The sequence below is a fragment of the Bactrocera latifrons genome, unplaced genomic scaffold (assembly GCF_001853355.1).
Source record: "Bactrocera latifrons isolate USDA-ARS-PBARC rearing strain unplaced genomic scaffold, ASM185335v1 scaffold_126, whole genome shotgun sequence".
In the NCBI taxonomy this organism is placed as follows: Eukaryota; Metazoa; Arthropoda; class Insecta; order Diptera; family Tephritidae; genus Bactrocera; species Bactrocera latifrons.
Genome location: NW_017534697.1, coordinates 798234 through 815839, shown reverse-complemented (window position 1 = coordinate 815839; position 17606 = coordinate 798234). Strand labels below are relative to the sequence as shown.

Sequence of the window (17606 nt, the reverse complement as noted above, 5' to 3'; positions counted from 1 at the left end):
CGGCTTTAGGTGCTTATCTTTAAGCTCTGTATTGGGCTTCCTCCACACATATGAACGTCCATCGGATCCAAAAATATTAAATTTGGACTCATCAGCAAAAATGACATCATTCCAGAATCCTGGATTCTTTTTTATGTGCTCCTTTGCGAACTTCAAGCGGTTGTCTCTATTTTTTTTATTAATAAACGGCTTSTTGCGAGCAACTCGGCCGTGAAAATTATGTTCTCTTAAAACACGTCGGACAGTTTCCGTACAAAATGTTTTGCCGGTTATGTCCTGCATCTCACTGGCTAGTTTTGGGGCTGAAATCCTTGGGTTTTTTTTTAATTTTTTGCACAATATAGCGTTCATCAGTTTTACTAAAAACCTTGTTTGGCGCTTTTCTTCCTTTATTTTCGATGCGGTTTTCGAAAACGAATCTGTGGATAATGGCTTTTACTGTACCATCTGGTATATGCACAATTTTTGCAATTTCTCGTCGAGAAAGTCCACTTTTATAGTCTTTAAGGACTAATTCTCGTTGTTCGATCGTTGTGCGTCTTCCCATGGTTGTAACACATGCTTTCTTGACAAAATCCAATCAAAAGTGAAAGGATTCTATGTGCGAATGTAATAAGCAAATTGTAAACAAAAAAAAGCACCGTTAGGCTAAGCTTCTTGGAAGAGAAGCTGTGCATTAAATGCAGTGGGTCAAATAAGCTGTGACATTGAAAAAATCAGTATTTTTCTTTTAAGTTGAATAAATATGAAACCTTTTGTGAATTTAATAAAATTTAAGCGCTTTGTTATTTCTTCAATATCTACTAAAGGAACTGCGTTTTTATTTTTTTACTATCTTTTTTAGTTAAAAATGTATACTCATTTATGTTTGAAAATATATGTTGGGTCAAATAAGCTGTGAGCCACTGTATGTATATACATACGTATATAGATAATTAAGTATTTCTAACCCTATTCTTTATCATTTGGTTTACTTCATTAAAATTACACATACAATATATATTTTATTTAAATAGCAATATAACAACCCAGTAAATCAAAGCTACTGAAACTCCAACGCATTCAAAGAATTAGCGCAGAAAAACAACATGCATGTACGTACATACGCCGAGCAACTCATAAAGCCTTTGCGTAAACGAGAAATAAGTGATCATGCGTTCACAAGAGTTGCGATTAAAATTATCAGTTGCGTTTTAAGAAACTCAAAGGAACTTCAACAGAAATTTCCTATGCGCCGCCCTATTGAGTATTTAGCTGATAAGTAGCTTGCAGGGAATTAAGTAAGTCATCTTAACAAATAATTTTAAAGTTTAAAAAGTTTAATATTTACGCACAGTAATTAACCCTAAAATATTATTTTTTTAATCTCAAAAAGCTGATCATTAATGGTAAACGGAAAACTGCTACTTCGCTATCAATATGGACTAGTCATTTTTGAAATCATCAATTTATATATACGACAGCGTTTGAATTTTGGAACGTGAATTTCATTTCTCTGCAAGTTATCATCCACACAGAGTTGATTCCACAATATAATGCATTTTCTATCGAAGACCAGCACTATTTACTTTTGACAGTGGGCACAAATGTCAAATCTCAACCTCAATAGGAATTTGGTTGGCTGCAACAAAAATATCTTAGATTGGTTAAGTTCACAAAGTACTTTTTACACAACTAAATATCGATAATACAATGGCTCATAAATGTGAAACGTTAGATTGTGGCAAAGAAGCTACGCTGCAATGTCCAACATGCTTGAAGTTAGGTATACCAGGATCCTATTTTTGTTCCCAAGTTTGTTTTAAAGGATTCTGGAAAGAGCATAAAGTTATCCATGCTCTGGCCGGTAAATATACTACATTTCATAACGACCATTATATCATTAACTTGAAGGACAATTATACAATTTTAGAGGGCTCAGGAAAACCAAAGGTAGATAACACTGAAGCTGGTTACAATCCTTGGCCACATTACGGTTTTACTGGTAAGTTACGCCCATATCCGCAGACAACTAAACGCAACGTGCCCGATAATATAGAGCGGCCCGACTATGCAGATCATCCATCTGGTCGGGCTGCATCGGAAGAAGCCATGCGAGGAAACACTTCAATTAAAGTACTGGATGACGACGAAATCGAAGCTATGCGCGTAGCTGGTAGACTTGGTCGCGAATGTTTGGATGAGGCAGGAAAAGCTGTAGAAGTCGGAGTTACCACGGACGAGTTGGATCGACTCGTGCACGAGGCTGCAATTGAACGCGATTGTTATCCGTCTCCACTAAACTATTACAATTTTCCAAAGTCTTGTTGTACCTCAGTTAATGAGGTAATATGTCATGGAATACCTGATTTGCGTCCATTACAAGATGGTGATATTTGTAACATTGATGTTACCGTCTACCATCACGGTTTTCATGGTGATCTTAACGAAACCTTCTTAGTTGGTAATGTTTCCGAAAAACACAAGAAGTTGGTACGAGTCACATATGAATCGCTATGCAAAGCCATCGAATTGGTGAGGTACAAATAAAAAAATTCTTATTAACAGTGCTTAAAACTATGTTTTTATATCAGGCCTGGCGTAAAATATAGGGAAATCGGCAACGTTATACAAAAACATGTGGCGCCCCATGGTTTCAGCGTTGTGAAGAGCTACTGTGGCCACGGTATCCATCGGCTTTTCCATACTGCGCCTAATGTACCTCACTATGCCAGTATGTTAAACAAACGTATTTTTCTGCACCATGATATAACTACCTTATGATTACATATTATTTCAGAGAACTCCGCTGTTGGTGTTATGAAAGCTGGACATTGCTTTACAATTGAACCAATGATATCAGAAGGCGTCTCCAAAAATGAACAATGGCCCGATAACTGGACAGCCGTGACTGGAGATGGGCTCTATTCTGCACAATTTGAACAAACACTACTGGTAACAGATAATGGTTGTGAAATTTTAACGCGTCGTCGAGAACACAATGGTCAACCATGGTTCATGGATAAAATATAGACGATTAGAAACCATCAAACATCAACAGTAAATGCCAATATCAACTGCTGACGAAGACACTACCACGAAAGACACTTCTTCGATATTGAGTACAAGTGTCATGCACTACTTTTATGCCTTTCTCATTCGTTAAAAGTCTTTAACTTTAAAATAGCGTTTTTACAAATTGATAAGACATATATTTAATAAATCGTTGCTACTTGCTATACATATTTTATTCTAAATCAAAAAGGTAAGATGTGAAAAAACGTGCTCCATCCAAACATAACTACTTTTCCAAGGGCGCATAATTTAGTAATTTTTCAATTAAGTCAACATGTCCCAATAACATTCGTCTGCAACAGTATCGTTTAAGACCGAGAGCATCCAAAGCATCACTAAAAATAATATATTTTGAGATCACAAATTTCCATTTACTTTCACCGCACTTACCCTTCCGTGTATTCGGCTTGTAAAAGTCCTAAATACGACTCCCACTTGTTGCCAATTACTTTACCACATGTAAAGCAACGAATTGGAATAATCATGTTTACCGTTTATTTTAATTACACTAAAAACAAAGAAATAAAATATAGGTCTTTCCAAATTTATATCGAACCAGCCTTTACGATTTTTTGTATTTTCAAGAAAATTACCAAAATCAACATGCCAGTTCCACCAGTAACAATAAGAATTTACCTATTCACAATAGTTTGTAGAATTTTAAAGAACTCGGTAGCCAGATAGTTGTACGAGTGTTTGGTATTCATATAGAATTGATATTAAAGTTATTCATTCGTTAATTAGGTACAATATTTGTATACTTTTTTATTACAAATGCATGTTATATATTACTCACATGGCTCTTTTCGCAGAGAAACCTTCTTAATTCAATTCCTTAATTTTTATTTATTAAGTACACAAAAAATATCATTGTCTTCTGGTTTATTTGTTACGAATTCAGAGCATAATAAATATCTTGTGCAAAATTAGTACATAAAGTAAATACGTTAAAAATTATATGTTTATTAATGTACACGTGTGTTAATTACTTATTTAAACTGTAATAAGTAAAATTTTCAGACTTCTTTAGTTTAACCCTCTATTCAGTCTAGTCACTGTTTCAGTATAATCATTTAAAATTGTTGAGCAAAAATTTTTGAGAAATGCGATTGCACACAACGTTTTCATATATTTTAATTAGTTTCCAATGTTAATGCGTTTAAAATCTCCGGAACGTATTCAATAATATTAACAAAATAAATCAAAAAAACTTTGCCTCTTCACACATCCTTTTACGTTTTTATTTACTTTCATAAAAAATATAACATAAATAAGTAAATTTGTAAATGTTTAATCTTATATGTAACACTAAGTTCGCTTTAATAAATATTTTGGCATACATTGATGGATTGTAAATGTATATATTTTCAATAAATCACTCTGAGCAAAATCGCATAAAAAATCACTTGAAACAAGCACCCATGAAAGATGGTAGGTAAAACTACCACGTTTAATTAAAAACTTACTCATTATTGTTTTTTCATTCTGTCTTTTTCCCTCTAATATTATAAAAGAAAATATTTTTGTTTGGAACTATTTGTAACATTATTATGTAAGTGTACCCGTTTAAATATACAATGTGTACACTACATTTCATATTGCATTTTTTTCTTAACTTATTATTTAAATTATGAATAATGGTATATAATTATTTGTAACGAAATTATTTATGTATGTGTATGTGTCTATATATGTACATACATATATACGTAATGCACAACATTATATTTCATATTGCATTTTTTCTTAACAAATTCTTTTGAGTATGCATATGTAAGTATATATTTATGTAATTAGATTATATTGCCATTGGTTTTCACACAACCTTTTTCCAGTTTTTCAAAAACTTTCCAACTTTAATGTCCACTGACACGAATATCAACAAAGCCGGTATATTTATACAAATATAAATAATTTTCATAAAATATCTGCGCTATAGATTTACCCACTAAGCAATAATATGGTTCGTCAACTTCAAGCACCAAAGAGCATAACCTATTGTAAAGGTTGTTTCTTAACTACTACTCATAGGACGTGGTAACTGGTTTCTTTTGCCTAATATTCGCCTTAACTGTTTCGACATATAGAAAGGCTTTTCTGCCGAGCCATCATTGCGTTCACAGTCCTCCAGAAAACAAAGGAAGAGTGTATCCACCGCCATAGAATAGACGCCAAAAAAGACGGTTGTCATAATAAAAGCCGCTAACACAACAATCGTTACTGGCACAGCATTATAGTGCAGTTGTATTAAATGTGGACTACGTACCACAAAGAAGTAGGTACCAACGCCAGCAGCAGCAGTTAATAATAATTTCGATAAAAAGAACAAGAAATCAGTGACTTTATCAACGGCGATTACTCGCAAAAAGTTACGCATAATCAAATTGAAAGCATCTTTGGCGCTGGCACAAAAATTCTTGCCGTGTATAGCACACATGATGTACGCGTTGCGGTTCAGAAAGCGTAAGAAAGTTTCAAGTAACCAAAAGAAGCATTTCATGCAGCACAGTATGGCTCGTGTTACTGAATTGTCGTACTTCTTCAGTTTAGAATCGATATATTCCAAAGCCACGCGTATCATGCGACACACGGCAAGAATTAATGAGCCAAACGCCAAAGTGCCGAGATGATAGAAGATGGTTTGACGGAAAGCCCGTCCTAGTGTAAAGAAGGGCACCTCTCGCTTCCTGAAGGTCCAGTACCAAGTTGCGAAAGTAAGTGCCAACACCATATCACTAAAGGCCGCAATGAAGAATGTCAACCAAAAGAAACCGAACACATTATAGCATATGGACCATGTCACAAATGGCGGATGCTCAATTTCAGCGAAGCTACAAGAGGTTTGTTTACAAGGGATGTGCTGATCGATATTAGTGAAGCAGTTCTGTTGAAAAATTTTAGGGTCACAATGTCCTCCTACTTTATATTCGCTTGCCGCACCAACACATTCACAAATCTCGCTTGAAACACCTGTCACGCTGTTAGGGTCCAATTGACGTATCATACGGAAGGACGGGTTACCAATAGTGCCTAGATAAAGACCAACTGCAACCGCAAAACTAACAGCCAAAATAAAAAGAATCCACGAAAAGATTGGGAAAAAAACAGTTGATATAATGCTTGACACCGCTTTACTACCTTCTTTTGTTAACGCAATCGCTATATTGATGCGGGTACGTAGAATGATTACCAGGAGTAGAATACTAACAAAACTGATGCTTAAAAATATGCTTAAATACAGCCAAGTGTTAGCATCTTGAAATATATTCTTTACCGCTGCCTCCAAGTTAATCGAATGGTTGGGTACAGATGCGGTTTCATGCCAAAAACGATACTGCTTAACGCTGTAATAAATTCCCAAGCCAAGTCCGATCAAAACACCTAGAACAGATAACCACAGAATCGGGGCAGCGAACCATCGCATCAAGGCGATTAGAATCAAAGAAGCAACCAAAGTGCACATTAAAGCCATCAGCACAATTAACCATGAGTTCATAATATCTTCCACTATCTCTTCCCCAAGCTGTTGTGCATCATGTGTTCCATTGTAGAAGTGTGCAACCATATTACCTACCAACTTAGCCAGGTGCGTGTCAGCTTGACGTACCTTTTGCTTGATAGTTTCGGCTTGCTCGGTACGACGACGACATTGTAACATGGGTTCTTCAGCGAGCTGTTGCTTCGATTTATCACTAGATTCAGGTATTGTTGTCAAGGCAAGCGCTTCCAACCTCATTTCTATCAAATTTGAGTTATCACCCACTAATGTATCGAGAAGTTTTCCTGTTTCATTGTTTGACCCATTTACCTCGCGTCTATTACGAGGCAGGAGGAAGGAAGGTATTAGTTCACACAACTCAGGAGAAAGCTCCCACATACAACGATTCAAAAATGGCGCACTCTTCATATATCCACGCGCACATCGTTCTTGGTCAATGGCTGCTTGCATGTTGTCTAAGGTTCGAAGGTTGTCTTTGTCTACGTCACTCAGACATATCAAACGCTTCCTTAATTCAGCAAGTGGGAGACTATTCTTCATTCTATCCCAGATAAAAGTCTGTGTAGGACAGCTTTCTACACAAACTTGTTGTGTAGGGCAGCCCGTAAGAGGTACAACTGGATCGATGCATTTTCCCAAATCGAAAAAAAATAAATACTTTTTATCCAATACCGATGAATCGATTCCGCATTTCCGATTGAATGAATCTGTTGGCACAACCAATTTATTGAGATCTCCATTGCGCACTGCATATTGTGCAATAAAACCCCATCCGCCTAAAAATAGGATAAAAATCAGCAGACACGGTACATCAGTGCAACTTCGATTTCGCCATTCTGGTCCGCGGAAATTCCTATCATACGGCATCGGCTTACCATACTTTGCAATCAATTCACGATCTTCGGCCATCTCACTAATTGAGAGAAGAAAAAAGGTACAGCTGTCCCTGGAAGAACTGAAAAGAGAAAAAACTCAACTTATTTGTAACTTTGCAAACATAGAATAAAGTATTTACTAAGTACTGGTCAAATAGACTAATTACTTGAGGGTTATGTGACTGTAGCAGCGATACAAAACTAACTTAACCTTAGAACCTTGACACGGCTCTACAACTTAATCTCGTGACATGGGCACTCAGTGCCCAGGAATATATTTTGTATAGACATTTAGACTTAAAAAAAAATTTTGTTTTATAGAAACGCCGATATTTCGCTTGTTTATGGAAATAGTTTAATGCAATTTGTGTTTGTTGCTAGTAATAGAAGCACTTTTATAGAAAAATATAAAATCAAACAAGGTTCTAATTTCGAAGTGCTCAAATGAGTGCAATATTCGCTGCCTTTCTGATACATTTTGAGTGGGAAACTTCATAGCAACACGTCCTTATATAGTGTTTGGTGCATGTCGGAATAAGGCAAAGGTCAATAATTGCTGTTGTTTTATTATCGATCTTAGCAGTTTTGCAGGTTTCACAAAAAAAAAAACTAACTTTGAATTAAAATTAATTATGAAAGAAAACCTGTATTGCTGGAGAAGAGCTCGCCACTGCAGGAACCGTTTGAAATGTATCGCGTCCATTGCAATTTTAGTTGTAGAATTAATTTTTGTTTTGCATCGGTTTTTGCTTTCAAAAATATTTTGCGCTGCTCAGACTTATTGGTACTCCAATACTAAGATCTAATTCAAGCTGTTAGCTGCTCGTTAATTGTCAATTCTTTACCTGTTACGGGTCGTATCGTCAAGAATAATATCCATGCATGACGAATAGGCGCCAATTTGTCGTATCGGAATCTCTCAGCGCGAGTTCGGGAATCATCAATGCGTATAAAATGGCATAATTGCTCCAATAAACCCGGTAACATCCCTGCTCTATAAAGGGCATGTTCGTTTTGTGAAAAAGATCCTCAGCATAAACTAAGTTTGCCGTCTCAGCACCGGAGAATAAAATTATTGCAATAAAAGCATATAGTCGCATTTGTGTCTTGCCGATGTCTTATTATTTGGGAACTGTTTGATTCATATTTGCCGGTATTACTCTTTTAGCTTTCCTTTTCGTCTCAAGAGAAACTCTGGGAAACGCGTAAGGCATCGCTTTTAGATCCAAACCTTTCCATACATAGTGAGATCCTCGTGGATATATCTTTGGAAACATGGATCTCTAATGGGCTGAGCATTATCATCTCCGACGTTCGATTCGTTATCACTACCAAATTTATCTTCATCGGCCGTCATCATCATAGCTATCATTAGCACTCAAATAATTTAAAATATTCTTCCGTCAATTCACGCCGTAATTTGGCCAAATGAATTGCCAATTCTTCGCTCATTTCAAAAAATTAAATTTGTCACACCTAAAACTGAACTGTTTACTTGAAAATTTTACGCGAAACTAATTAGAAATCCACAAAATCACCAAAACCGTTAAAAAGTAACACTTCTTCATACAAAATATATGAAGAAATATTATGGGTCCTGAGTGCCCCAAGTCACATATAGCTTACTCACCATATAAAACACCGTTACTTTCTTTTTATAAGAGATATATGTATATCTAAAAATTTTGTCAACTTATAACTAAATGATACTTCCAGACCTCTTCAACTGATCATTCATACATTTTTACAGTTTTTTTTTTTAAATTGTTATTGGATTACATACAAAAATGAGTTTCCGCAATTACAAATTTGCTATGAAACTGTACGAAACCTCTGCTTGAAAATCGTCAGCAAGGATTAGAGAGAGCTTGAACTGATTAAAAGAGAGCTAGGTCATGTTGTCCGCATGGACAACTCTGAAGGTATTCGACGCAGTACCCGCCGGGGGAAGCAGAGGAAGAGGAAGACATCCACTCCGTTGGAAGGACCAAGTGAAGAAGGATCTGGCTTCGATTGGAATATCTAATTGGCGCCACGTAGAAAAAAGAAGAAACGACTGGCGCGCTTTTGTTAACTCGGCTATAATCGCATAAGCGGTGTCTACGCCAATAAAGAAGAAGACGAAGTATGTCCAAATCCGAGCATGGGTAAATCGTATGATTGCGTGATGAAACTTTGAATACATTTTCTTTAGTTTCATAAGAAGCTGGGTATTGAATAATTTATAAGATTAAATTTCAGATTGGACTAATTTGGTTAGCTTTGCCAATTTTCTAATTTAAACATTATTTTCAATCCCAAAATTACAAATATAATTTATATTCCAAAATTGTGGGTGATACCCCGCCCACTCCACATATAACATTTATATAAAAATATTAGACAAGAGCGTCTCACCGCCTACCCTTTGGGTGAAATCCTGTATCCCAGTAAGTGCTGGACCAATGAAATTTTGACGAAATTTTGACGAATTGCACTTTATTTTACTACAGTGTTAAAATTGGTTAGAGTATATAAATCGAGAGTCAATGAAGCTGTGGAAATAAAACTTTACACAAACCTCACCTCTAAAAATTAATTGAAATCAAATCATACAACTCGGAAAGAAGTCGATGTACATTCATAAGTTAATTTCATTTTATATTTGCTTCAATTACTCTATTTATTTGAACATAAATTGATTTAAATACCCACATCATGTTTTTTTTTTAAATAACATAGAACTTGCAACTATAGCGGTTTACTTAATTTAGAATAGTCCTCTAATTTCACAATCGCTTCACACATTAAAGGAATAAACTAAATTTTTAGCGACACGTTCACCTTAAAATTTACTATACTTATACACATACATATGTATGTACATGCATATATGGAATCTATGAGAAAATGTGCTCGTAATGTTGCTAATGCATTACATTAGGCACTTGTACATATATAAATTATATATATATAAATACTCGTATTTGCGTGTGCTTTGACTCCAAAAAAATAAATATGTATGGTGGATATGTACATATCGGTATTAAATTTTTCTGCTGTACTTCCACTTATTTAAGTATTCTCCAAAAATTAAGAAGGAAAGGAGTTGATTATGCAAGCTATTGATTTTAGGGAAAATTAATCCGAAGTTGCAAAAAAATTTGTATTAAAGCTGAATATAGTAAATTTAAAAATATAATTTTTTTAATGAATATTAAATATTACAGTAAGGAACTTACAAACGCCAAACAAACAAAACATATGTATATACATAATAAAATACAAAATAATACTATGTCAATATGGTACACACTTACCTAAAAATATAGATATATTATTATATTATATAAATAATGTATGGGCAAGGAACTAAATTAATATTAACACATAGATGAGCGCATAAACACTCAAAAGCTTAGTCTTTGTGGTGTAGATATCTATTTTCAACTAGGCAAATGCTATACTTAATTTACCACTCCTTTATTGGATCTTTAGATTTAGTAAGTGACAATATAAAATATCTCATCTATCGACCTACATATGTATACCGTAAGTCCGACTTCAGCCATGATTCACTTATGCTAGTTTAAAGTTTGTCTGTATTTTTGAATTGCTCACCAGAAGAAAATTGAAATAATGTATTTTTATAGATAAATATTAATTAAAGACTTTTTATGCCATTATTGAGTTAAATAATCTTATATGAATTTACTTCTATTTTTTGTATTCCAGCGCGTTTGTTCTGTTCCGGTGATCGCGTTCAACTGTGTTCAAGTAGAGAATGTAAAACGTTCTCTGGTTCAAGCAAGTACAATCTGTTAATACGACAATTTCCAACCATGCCACATACCAAACATACATACTCTACATACCGTATGTATGTATTTTTACGCTTGAACACACCCAGCAGGCAAATCCAGATCAAGTTAAGCAAACTTTTAACTTTAAACTATAATAAGTTTTCGAAATTCATGATATTATACTAAAGATATAAGTATTTTCTCATTAGTTATCCTCCAACTGTAATTATTTATTTTTACCCGGCTTACACTGTACATACATATGTATGTATGAACGTTAAATATATTTTTTCGGATATTCGATAAATATCATGCTCCTTAGGGTATGTTAGCAACTATGTTTATAAATACATAAATAAAGGGTGTTTGGTTGTAGGCATATAATAGGCATCAAATTATAGTAGGTAGGTTGGTTTTTATATTATTTGGCAACCATGGTGTTTCAATCTAGCAACTGACAACTTCATTATAAAGTTTGACATTTTTGATGTTATACAAAACGTTTTGACTACCTGTCAACCTGTGTTGTTTACAGTAACTTGAAATATTCTTCTTGGCCAAATGGAATTATCTCAGCAACAGTGCATCGATGAGCTTAATTCAATTTTTGGCGAAGAAGCTTTCTCATACGCCACTGTTTATCGATGGTATAGTAGAGTATAGTAAATCAATCGAGGTCGCACTTCACTCCAAGAAGAATCTCGTGAAGATCGTCCAAAATCTATTGTTGTTCCGGAAATTATTGGCGCTGTGCGCAAACTAATAATACAGTATCGCCACGCAATTTGTCGATCGCTCAAAAAAATGCTGGTGTCGACTGGTCGGGAGAAGTGTTCAAAATAGGATAGCTGTGCTTCGAGACACGTCCATGACCTGGACCTATGTATCTAAACCATGCCACTAGAACAACACAGAACAGTAAATTTTTAATGTTACACAATTATTTGTTTGGCAGTTATCTTTCAAGAAATTAGGAAAACCAACCGCCGAAGACGGATCACTCTTCATCATAATGCGAGTACTCAAACATCGACTGAAACAATTTCATTCTTGAATACTTGAACTTTCAATTTAATGAGTCCTCCGAATGACTTATTTTTCTTTCCGTACATAAAAGAGTTGGACACCTGAAGATGCGATTGAAGCGTTCAGAATGAATGTGTTGGAGATACCTTAATTAGAGCAGAGGTTAATCGTTTGTTCTCTAATCCCGAAATGTAAACGGCAACCCACGTAGCAATACAAGTTTATAAAGAAATGAGTCAATTTAAACTTTGAGTAAACAAGACAGCCTCATTCCAATGAACTGGTGCATGATTGTCTGCGGTTCATTATCAGCAAGTAGTCTCCATTGTTCCATCAGAAAACATGCGAAAATTGATTTTGGATAATGTGATTGCGAACGGAAGATATGCACCACATGCACACACATATACATATATGCATAAGAAAGAATATATTATCTTTTGAAAATTAAAAGTATAATAATTGAAGTTTCTACTTTTCCTGATTGATAATAGAAAACATATACATACATACATATGTACGTGTACACTTATACTAAAGACTCTTTTAATTGGGGGTATTCCGTATTAAGCGTATGTACATACGAATGAGAAAGAGCGTGAATGGTCAAACTTACTTATGAAAGGGTGTTGGATACACGATTCCCTAAGCAAAGTTTCAGATAGATAATATATAGCAAATAGCTAGATTGTCAAACCCTACCAAACGATGGAGAAACAAAATTTATTTTGTTCTTTGCATTTCCAAAATTTAAAACTAATATAACACTGTTCACTTTTTATTTTTAGTGCTCACGTAAATATAATAGCTGAAATCGTCTATTTTTCACACAAGCAGCTTTTATAATCCACCCAACTGAGCGCTCCGCGAATAACTGACCAGTTTCACTTTTGTTAAACCAATCCCAATTTCTCTTTGTTTGTCTTTATTATTGTAATTGACGCTTTAACTCTACAGTTGGATTGAATTTTATGCGTATATCTTTCTCCTAATTTCAGAGCTAAATATACATATATGTATATATAAGTAAGTACCAGCAGTAATTGCTCACGTGTATGGAATTGTACAATAACAAAAACTGTGTAAAAAGCCTTTACTCCCTTACAATTGTCTTTGTTATATTAAGAATGATAAAAAATTTAATTCCACATATGCGGATTTCCGAATATAAACAATAATAACTGTAAATTCTGAATAACAACAAATAAATAAATCGCAGCTGAGAATAAAATAAGCGGCACACATCTGCTATTTTTCTACATACTTATAAGTATATTTATGTTTCTGCATTAGCCATTGTCGCAACGTTCCGCCTCACCATATAGTCCTTTGCTACTCATTCCGGACAGGGATTGAGGAAACGGACATATAATGTAATTGTTGCTGTATGCACAGGTGTCCTCTTATCTTTTACAATACTTTATTTTAAAATATTTTATTCAAGAGTCTTTTAGCTTATTACTTTTACTTGATAATAAAAATACATATATAGTACATATGTATAACATATTATCTCGCTCTGAAGATAAACATACTTAGCTACATGCAGAATCATATTCAACGTCAAGGTCAACCGGAAAATCGAAATTCCTTATCATAAACGTACCCAAGTAAGCTAGTCCTAGAGAAGTTTTTGTCAATTTCAACAATTTTTAGATTTAAGAAGGTTTACTTTAAAAGCACTATTTTTTTTTCAAATAAGGGAAATGAGCATATTTATTATTTTAAATAAAACACAAAAACCACAAGTTGTTCAAATCATCCCGTATTATGAATTCTATGCATTTGTACATATAAACATACATATGAATATTTCACAAATCTAAGTTTTTTGTTTGTTTTTTCCATAATTAATGATATTATTTTTATAAATAAAGTATGAAATACCATCATACATCACGTTTAGAGCATACAATCAGTATGCTCCATCTTTTATGTAAGTATGTAAATATTCAATTACTGATTACTGTGTGCATTTTCATTGCTTGCTTTAGAAACCGCACGCACCCAATAGTGGCGACGAAGAATGGACAATCACAGATTTTATCCCCAATATGACAAAAATTCGTCTCACTAATTTTAATATCTTAAAATATATGTAACATTGAACCTGTAACTTACCTGGTAGCTCAGCAGTGAAACAAGTGAAAGTAAATTACACAACGTGTCCGAATAGAAAAGTATTGCAGTCATATGGAAAAAACTCACACCAAGTCCAAAAATTGTTAAAATTTACACAAATTTTAAATTTAAGTGTATTTTATGAAATTTTCTCGCTCAGACACAAAACTATTCTTTGCAGGTACTTTAATTAGTGTTGTCTTTCAATATTTTTAACTAAGTAAATAGAAAACACACATTCCTACATTCATACATATATTAAAAATACAAACAGCTGAGTAAAAGTGTTGCTTACGCCCAGACACAAAGTTTAAATTATACATCACTCAGGTACTTACCGGCTTTATTTTGATCGACTGGGTCCCCAAATTAATGAATTAACAGCAAAAATAAAAATGAATATTATATAATTTATGTTCAAACATCAACTTAAATAAAATTTCTAAACTATTATAAAAATACGCATTACTCTTGTAAAGCGCCACCTAGATGTCAGTTTGGTAAATTTAACCCTCAGAAAATGAATGAGAGTCGTAAACGTTATTTTGCACACTACACACACATCTACACTACAATGCAATGTAATACCGAGAGTTATGTGGATTGTATCTACGCATTCCTTTCTCATTTATATACAGTGTTATTCCCCCAACAATTTCAAAAACACAACATTTCCTTTAATATTTTCAAATAAAATCAATTCCTATTACTGGACGTAAAACTGCTCCTATGACCGGACACGATTACTATTTTGGTAATATTTCGTTGAAATTATCTCCAATAACTGGACAAACGGATTACATAAAATGTGTCAAAGAAATTGCGTACAATGTATAGTTTCCGCTTTTTCCAATTCTTATTAATTGTAGGTGTTTTGAGACAATTTTTTAAGAATACGTAAAGTGATCACAGCAAACAAATTGTCTGGCGCTAATGCCATCTGACTCAACGGAAACTAATGGGATAATTGCCATTCATTCACTCCTGGCTGACATCGAATCGCATTTATTAGTTAAATTGAAATATAGTCCTGAGTTGCAGCTTTTGACTCTAAGAATATATTTAAACACCCGTTTTTGTCATGCCCCATATATGAACAACACTCTTAGCTGTTTAGTTGGGTTTCCGGTTATGAGGAATTTCACTGTATTAGGTGTGTAGGAGGTCATATGTAGTCATGTGTAGAAATTCACGCAAGTGAGGAAAGTTCTCTGATCGCCATTCACTTGGGAGTGGACAGAAACGATTCTTTTACATATGACTCAAGCAGCTCACGACTTCCGGTCCATGACCAAGTATCCTCTGGGTAGCCTAAGAACATCCGTTTGAAGGCGAGTCAAAGTGAGAAGGCGAAACATTCCCTGCATAGGGTTGTGAGCTGGGTTTGGAACCCGCCACGTAAAAAAACCACCCCAATGAAAAACGCCACCCCAAAAAAAAACGACGTTGCAAGTTTTCGAGAGAAAAGTTCTGCGAAAGATTTATGGTCCTTTGCGCGTTGGCCACGGCGAATATCGCATTCGATGGAACAATGAGCTGTACGAGATATACGACGMCATTGACATAGTTCAGCGRATTAAAAGACAGCGGCTRCGCTGGCTAGGTCATGTTGTCCGGATGGABGAAAACRCTYYAGCTCTGAAAGTATTCGACGCAGTACCCSCCGGGGGAAGCAGAGGAAGAGGAAGACCTCCACTCCGTTGGAAGGACCAAGTGGAGAAGGACCTGGCTTCACTTGGAATATCTAATTGGCGCCACGTAGCGAAAAGAAAAAACGACTGGCGCGCGGTTGTTAACTCGGCTATAAACGCGTAAGCGGTGACCAGAGAATATTGAGGTAATTCGAACCAATTCAAACCACCGACATTTCAAGATACCAAATTTCTCTGATTTGATCTGAAAAAAGATTAACATATTTTTAATTAATTATATACATATTTATGTATAGTATGTTATAATCATCCAATGTTCAAAGTAAGTTTATTAATACTCAATAAAATAATTTTTGAGCTATTTAACAGGCAACCACATGCTGAAAGAGCTTTGTGCGCCAACAAATTTTGTTGATTTCGGCTCATTTGGAAACACTCATACAGTTCGGGTGTCAACAATTTCCGGACCAACAACTGATTTTGGACGACCTTCCCGAAATTCATCTTGGAGTGATCTACACTGGTTCTAGATGAGTTGATCAAAACGTTCTGAATATGCATACCATAGCTCCTGGTATTCTACTAACCAGATAACGCATTATTTGAATAATAATATTCGGTCCATCAACAAATTCAAACTGTATATTATATTATGAGTTTCCAAATTACAAAACTAGTGTTGCCAAATCCCAAAATTTAATATAAAAGGCAACCTACGTAAGTAAATATGTATCACACACATGTATGCATCCATACAACATGCTAATACACAAAACTAATGTACAAGATATAGCGTCATCGGCAAGATTGATCTAAAATATTTTAATATTTCTTTATAATTTAAAGTTATAATATGAAATTTGAAATTATAATATGAAAAAATGGGTGGAGTCCACTAGTGGAACATTAGTTCCCATTATGCTGCACGTATGAGTCTATCTCGATTCGTTTCAAATAACCGTTAGAAATATAATATTGCTGCAAAATTACTTTATAACTTATGCTATAGGTATTTTTATATGTAAATAATTGTAATACTATCTATAAACCTTTGTTAGTAGTGATGCACATACATATGTATGTACATATACAAATATGTCATAAACATAACCGCTTCCTATATTCTACTTCCGCATCAAGTGCACTGTGACGCATGGAGGTTACAAACAAAAATGTGATTCAATCGCCACCGAAAACAAAATGAATTAATTCGATTATAAAACATTCGATCATAAAATAATTTTTAAATTATATCCTTTATAACCGGGGTTACATAAAAGCTAACCTTCAACATTGACATGCCTGCACGAATTTAATTACACTTAGTACGGGTTTCATCTTCAGTCAGTTGAAAGCAATTTTCCTAAATAAATGCATTAATGTTGAATTACAACTGTTGGGTAGCAGTTTAAATTTTTTGATACTCCAACCAACCGCACTGACACGGACTGAAAGCCGTAGTACCAAAAAAAATGTCGGCCGATTTTTTTTTTTTTTTTTTTTTTTTTTTTTTTTTTTTTTTTTTTTTTTTTTTTTTTTTTTTTTTTTTTAAAATTTCATTTAAATACAATTGGATTGAAAACCAAAATAGGGGTAT

General features: G+C 34.4%; 3 protein-coding genes across 11 annotated transcripts; 1 reads left to right on the top strand and 2 right to left on the bottom strand.

Annotated features, from left to right (window-relative positions):
- The first annotated feature begins 1562 nt into the window (after window positions 1-1562).
- Window positions 1563-3220, top strand: LOC108978681 (methionine aminopeptidase 1). Its single transcript, XM_018949074.1, has 4 exons — window positions 1563-1846; window positions 1913-2519; window positions 2574-2713; window positions 2780-3220. Exons 1-4 carry the CDS (start codon window positions 1693-1695, stop codon window positions 3010-3012), a joined length of 1134 nt encoding a protein of 377 aa, XP_018804619.1. The 5' UTR covers window positions 1563-1692; the 3' UTR covers window positions 3013-3220.
- LOC108978682 (DNA-directed RNA polymerases I, II, and III subunit RPABC5) lies at window positions 3169-3690 on the bottom strand. 2 transcript variants are annotated; one of them, XM_018949075.1, is made up of 3 exons: window positions 3648-3690; window positions 3445-3562; window positions 3169-3389 (listed from the first exon to the last, which is right to left on the bottom strand). In XM_018949075.1, exons 2-3 carry the CDS (start codon window positions 3537-3539, stop codon window positions 3281-3283), a joined length of 204 nt encoding a protein of 67 aa, XP_018804620.1. In that variant the 5' UTR covers window positions 3540-3562; window positions 3648-3690; the 3' UTR covers window positions 3169-3280. The 2 variants fall into 2 exon arrangements, with proteins under 2 accessions (XP_018804620.1, XP_018804621.1); XM_018949076.1 differs by having other exon boundaries at window positions 3621-3678.
- Window positions 3691-4774: 1084 nt separating this feature from the next.
- Window positions 4775-14583, bottom strand: LOC108978741 (CTL-like protein 2). Of its 8 annotated transcripts, none has more exons than XM_018949165.1 (2): window positions 14358-14583; window positions 4775-7508 (listed from the first exon to the last, which is right to left on the bottom strand). In XM_018949165.1, exon 2 carries the CDS (start codon window positions 7460-7462, stop codon window positions 5069-5071), a length of 2394 nt encoding a protein of 797 aa, XP_018804710.1. In that variant the 5' UTR covers window positions 7463-7508; window positions 14358-14583; the 3' UTR covers window positions 4775-5068. The 8 variants fall into 8 exon arrangements, with proteins under 8 accessions (XP_018804710.1, XP_018804711.1, XP_018804716.1 ...); XM_018949166.1 differs by lacking the exon at window positions 14358-14583 and adding an exon at window positions 13032-13099; XM_018949171.1 differs by lacking the exon at window positions 14358-14583 and adding an exon at window positions 12939-12958.
- Between the last annotated feature and the right edge of the window lie 3023 nt (window positions 14584-17606).

Excerpts from the sequence above, each read along its gene's own strand:
- LOC108978681 (XM_018949074.1), top strand. The coding sequence starts at position 1,693 with ATGGCTCATAAATGTGAAACGTTAGATTGTGGCAAAGAAGCTACGCTG. Across the intron at positions 1,847-1,912 it reads AGTTATCCATGCTCTGGCCG|AGGGCTCAGGAAAACCAAAG; the intron begins GTAAATATACTA and ends ATACAATTTTAG. Across the intron at positions 2,520-2,573 it reads AAAGCCATCGAATTGGTGAG|GCCTGGCGTAAAATATAGGG; the intron begins GTACAAATAAAA and ends TTTTTATATCAG.
- LOC108978682 (XM_018949075.1), bottom strand. The coding sequence starts at position 3,539 with ATGATTATTCCAATTCGTTGCTTTACATGTGGTAAAGTAATTGGCAAC. Across the intron at positions 3,390-3,444 it reads CAAGCCGAATACACGGAAGG|TGATGCTTTGGATGCTCTCG; the intron begins GTAAGTGCGGTG and ends TATTATTTTTAG.
- LOC108978741 (XM_018949164.1), bottom strand. The coding sequence starts at position 8,308 with ATGGATATTATTCTTGACGATACGACCCGTAACAG. Across the intron at positions 7,509-8,273 it reads GACGATACGACCCGTAACAG|TTCTTCCAGGGACAGCTGTA; the intron begins GTAAAGAATTGA and ends TTCTCTTTTCAG.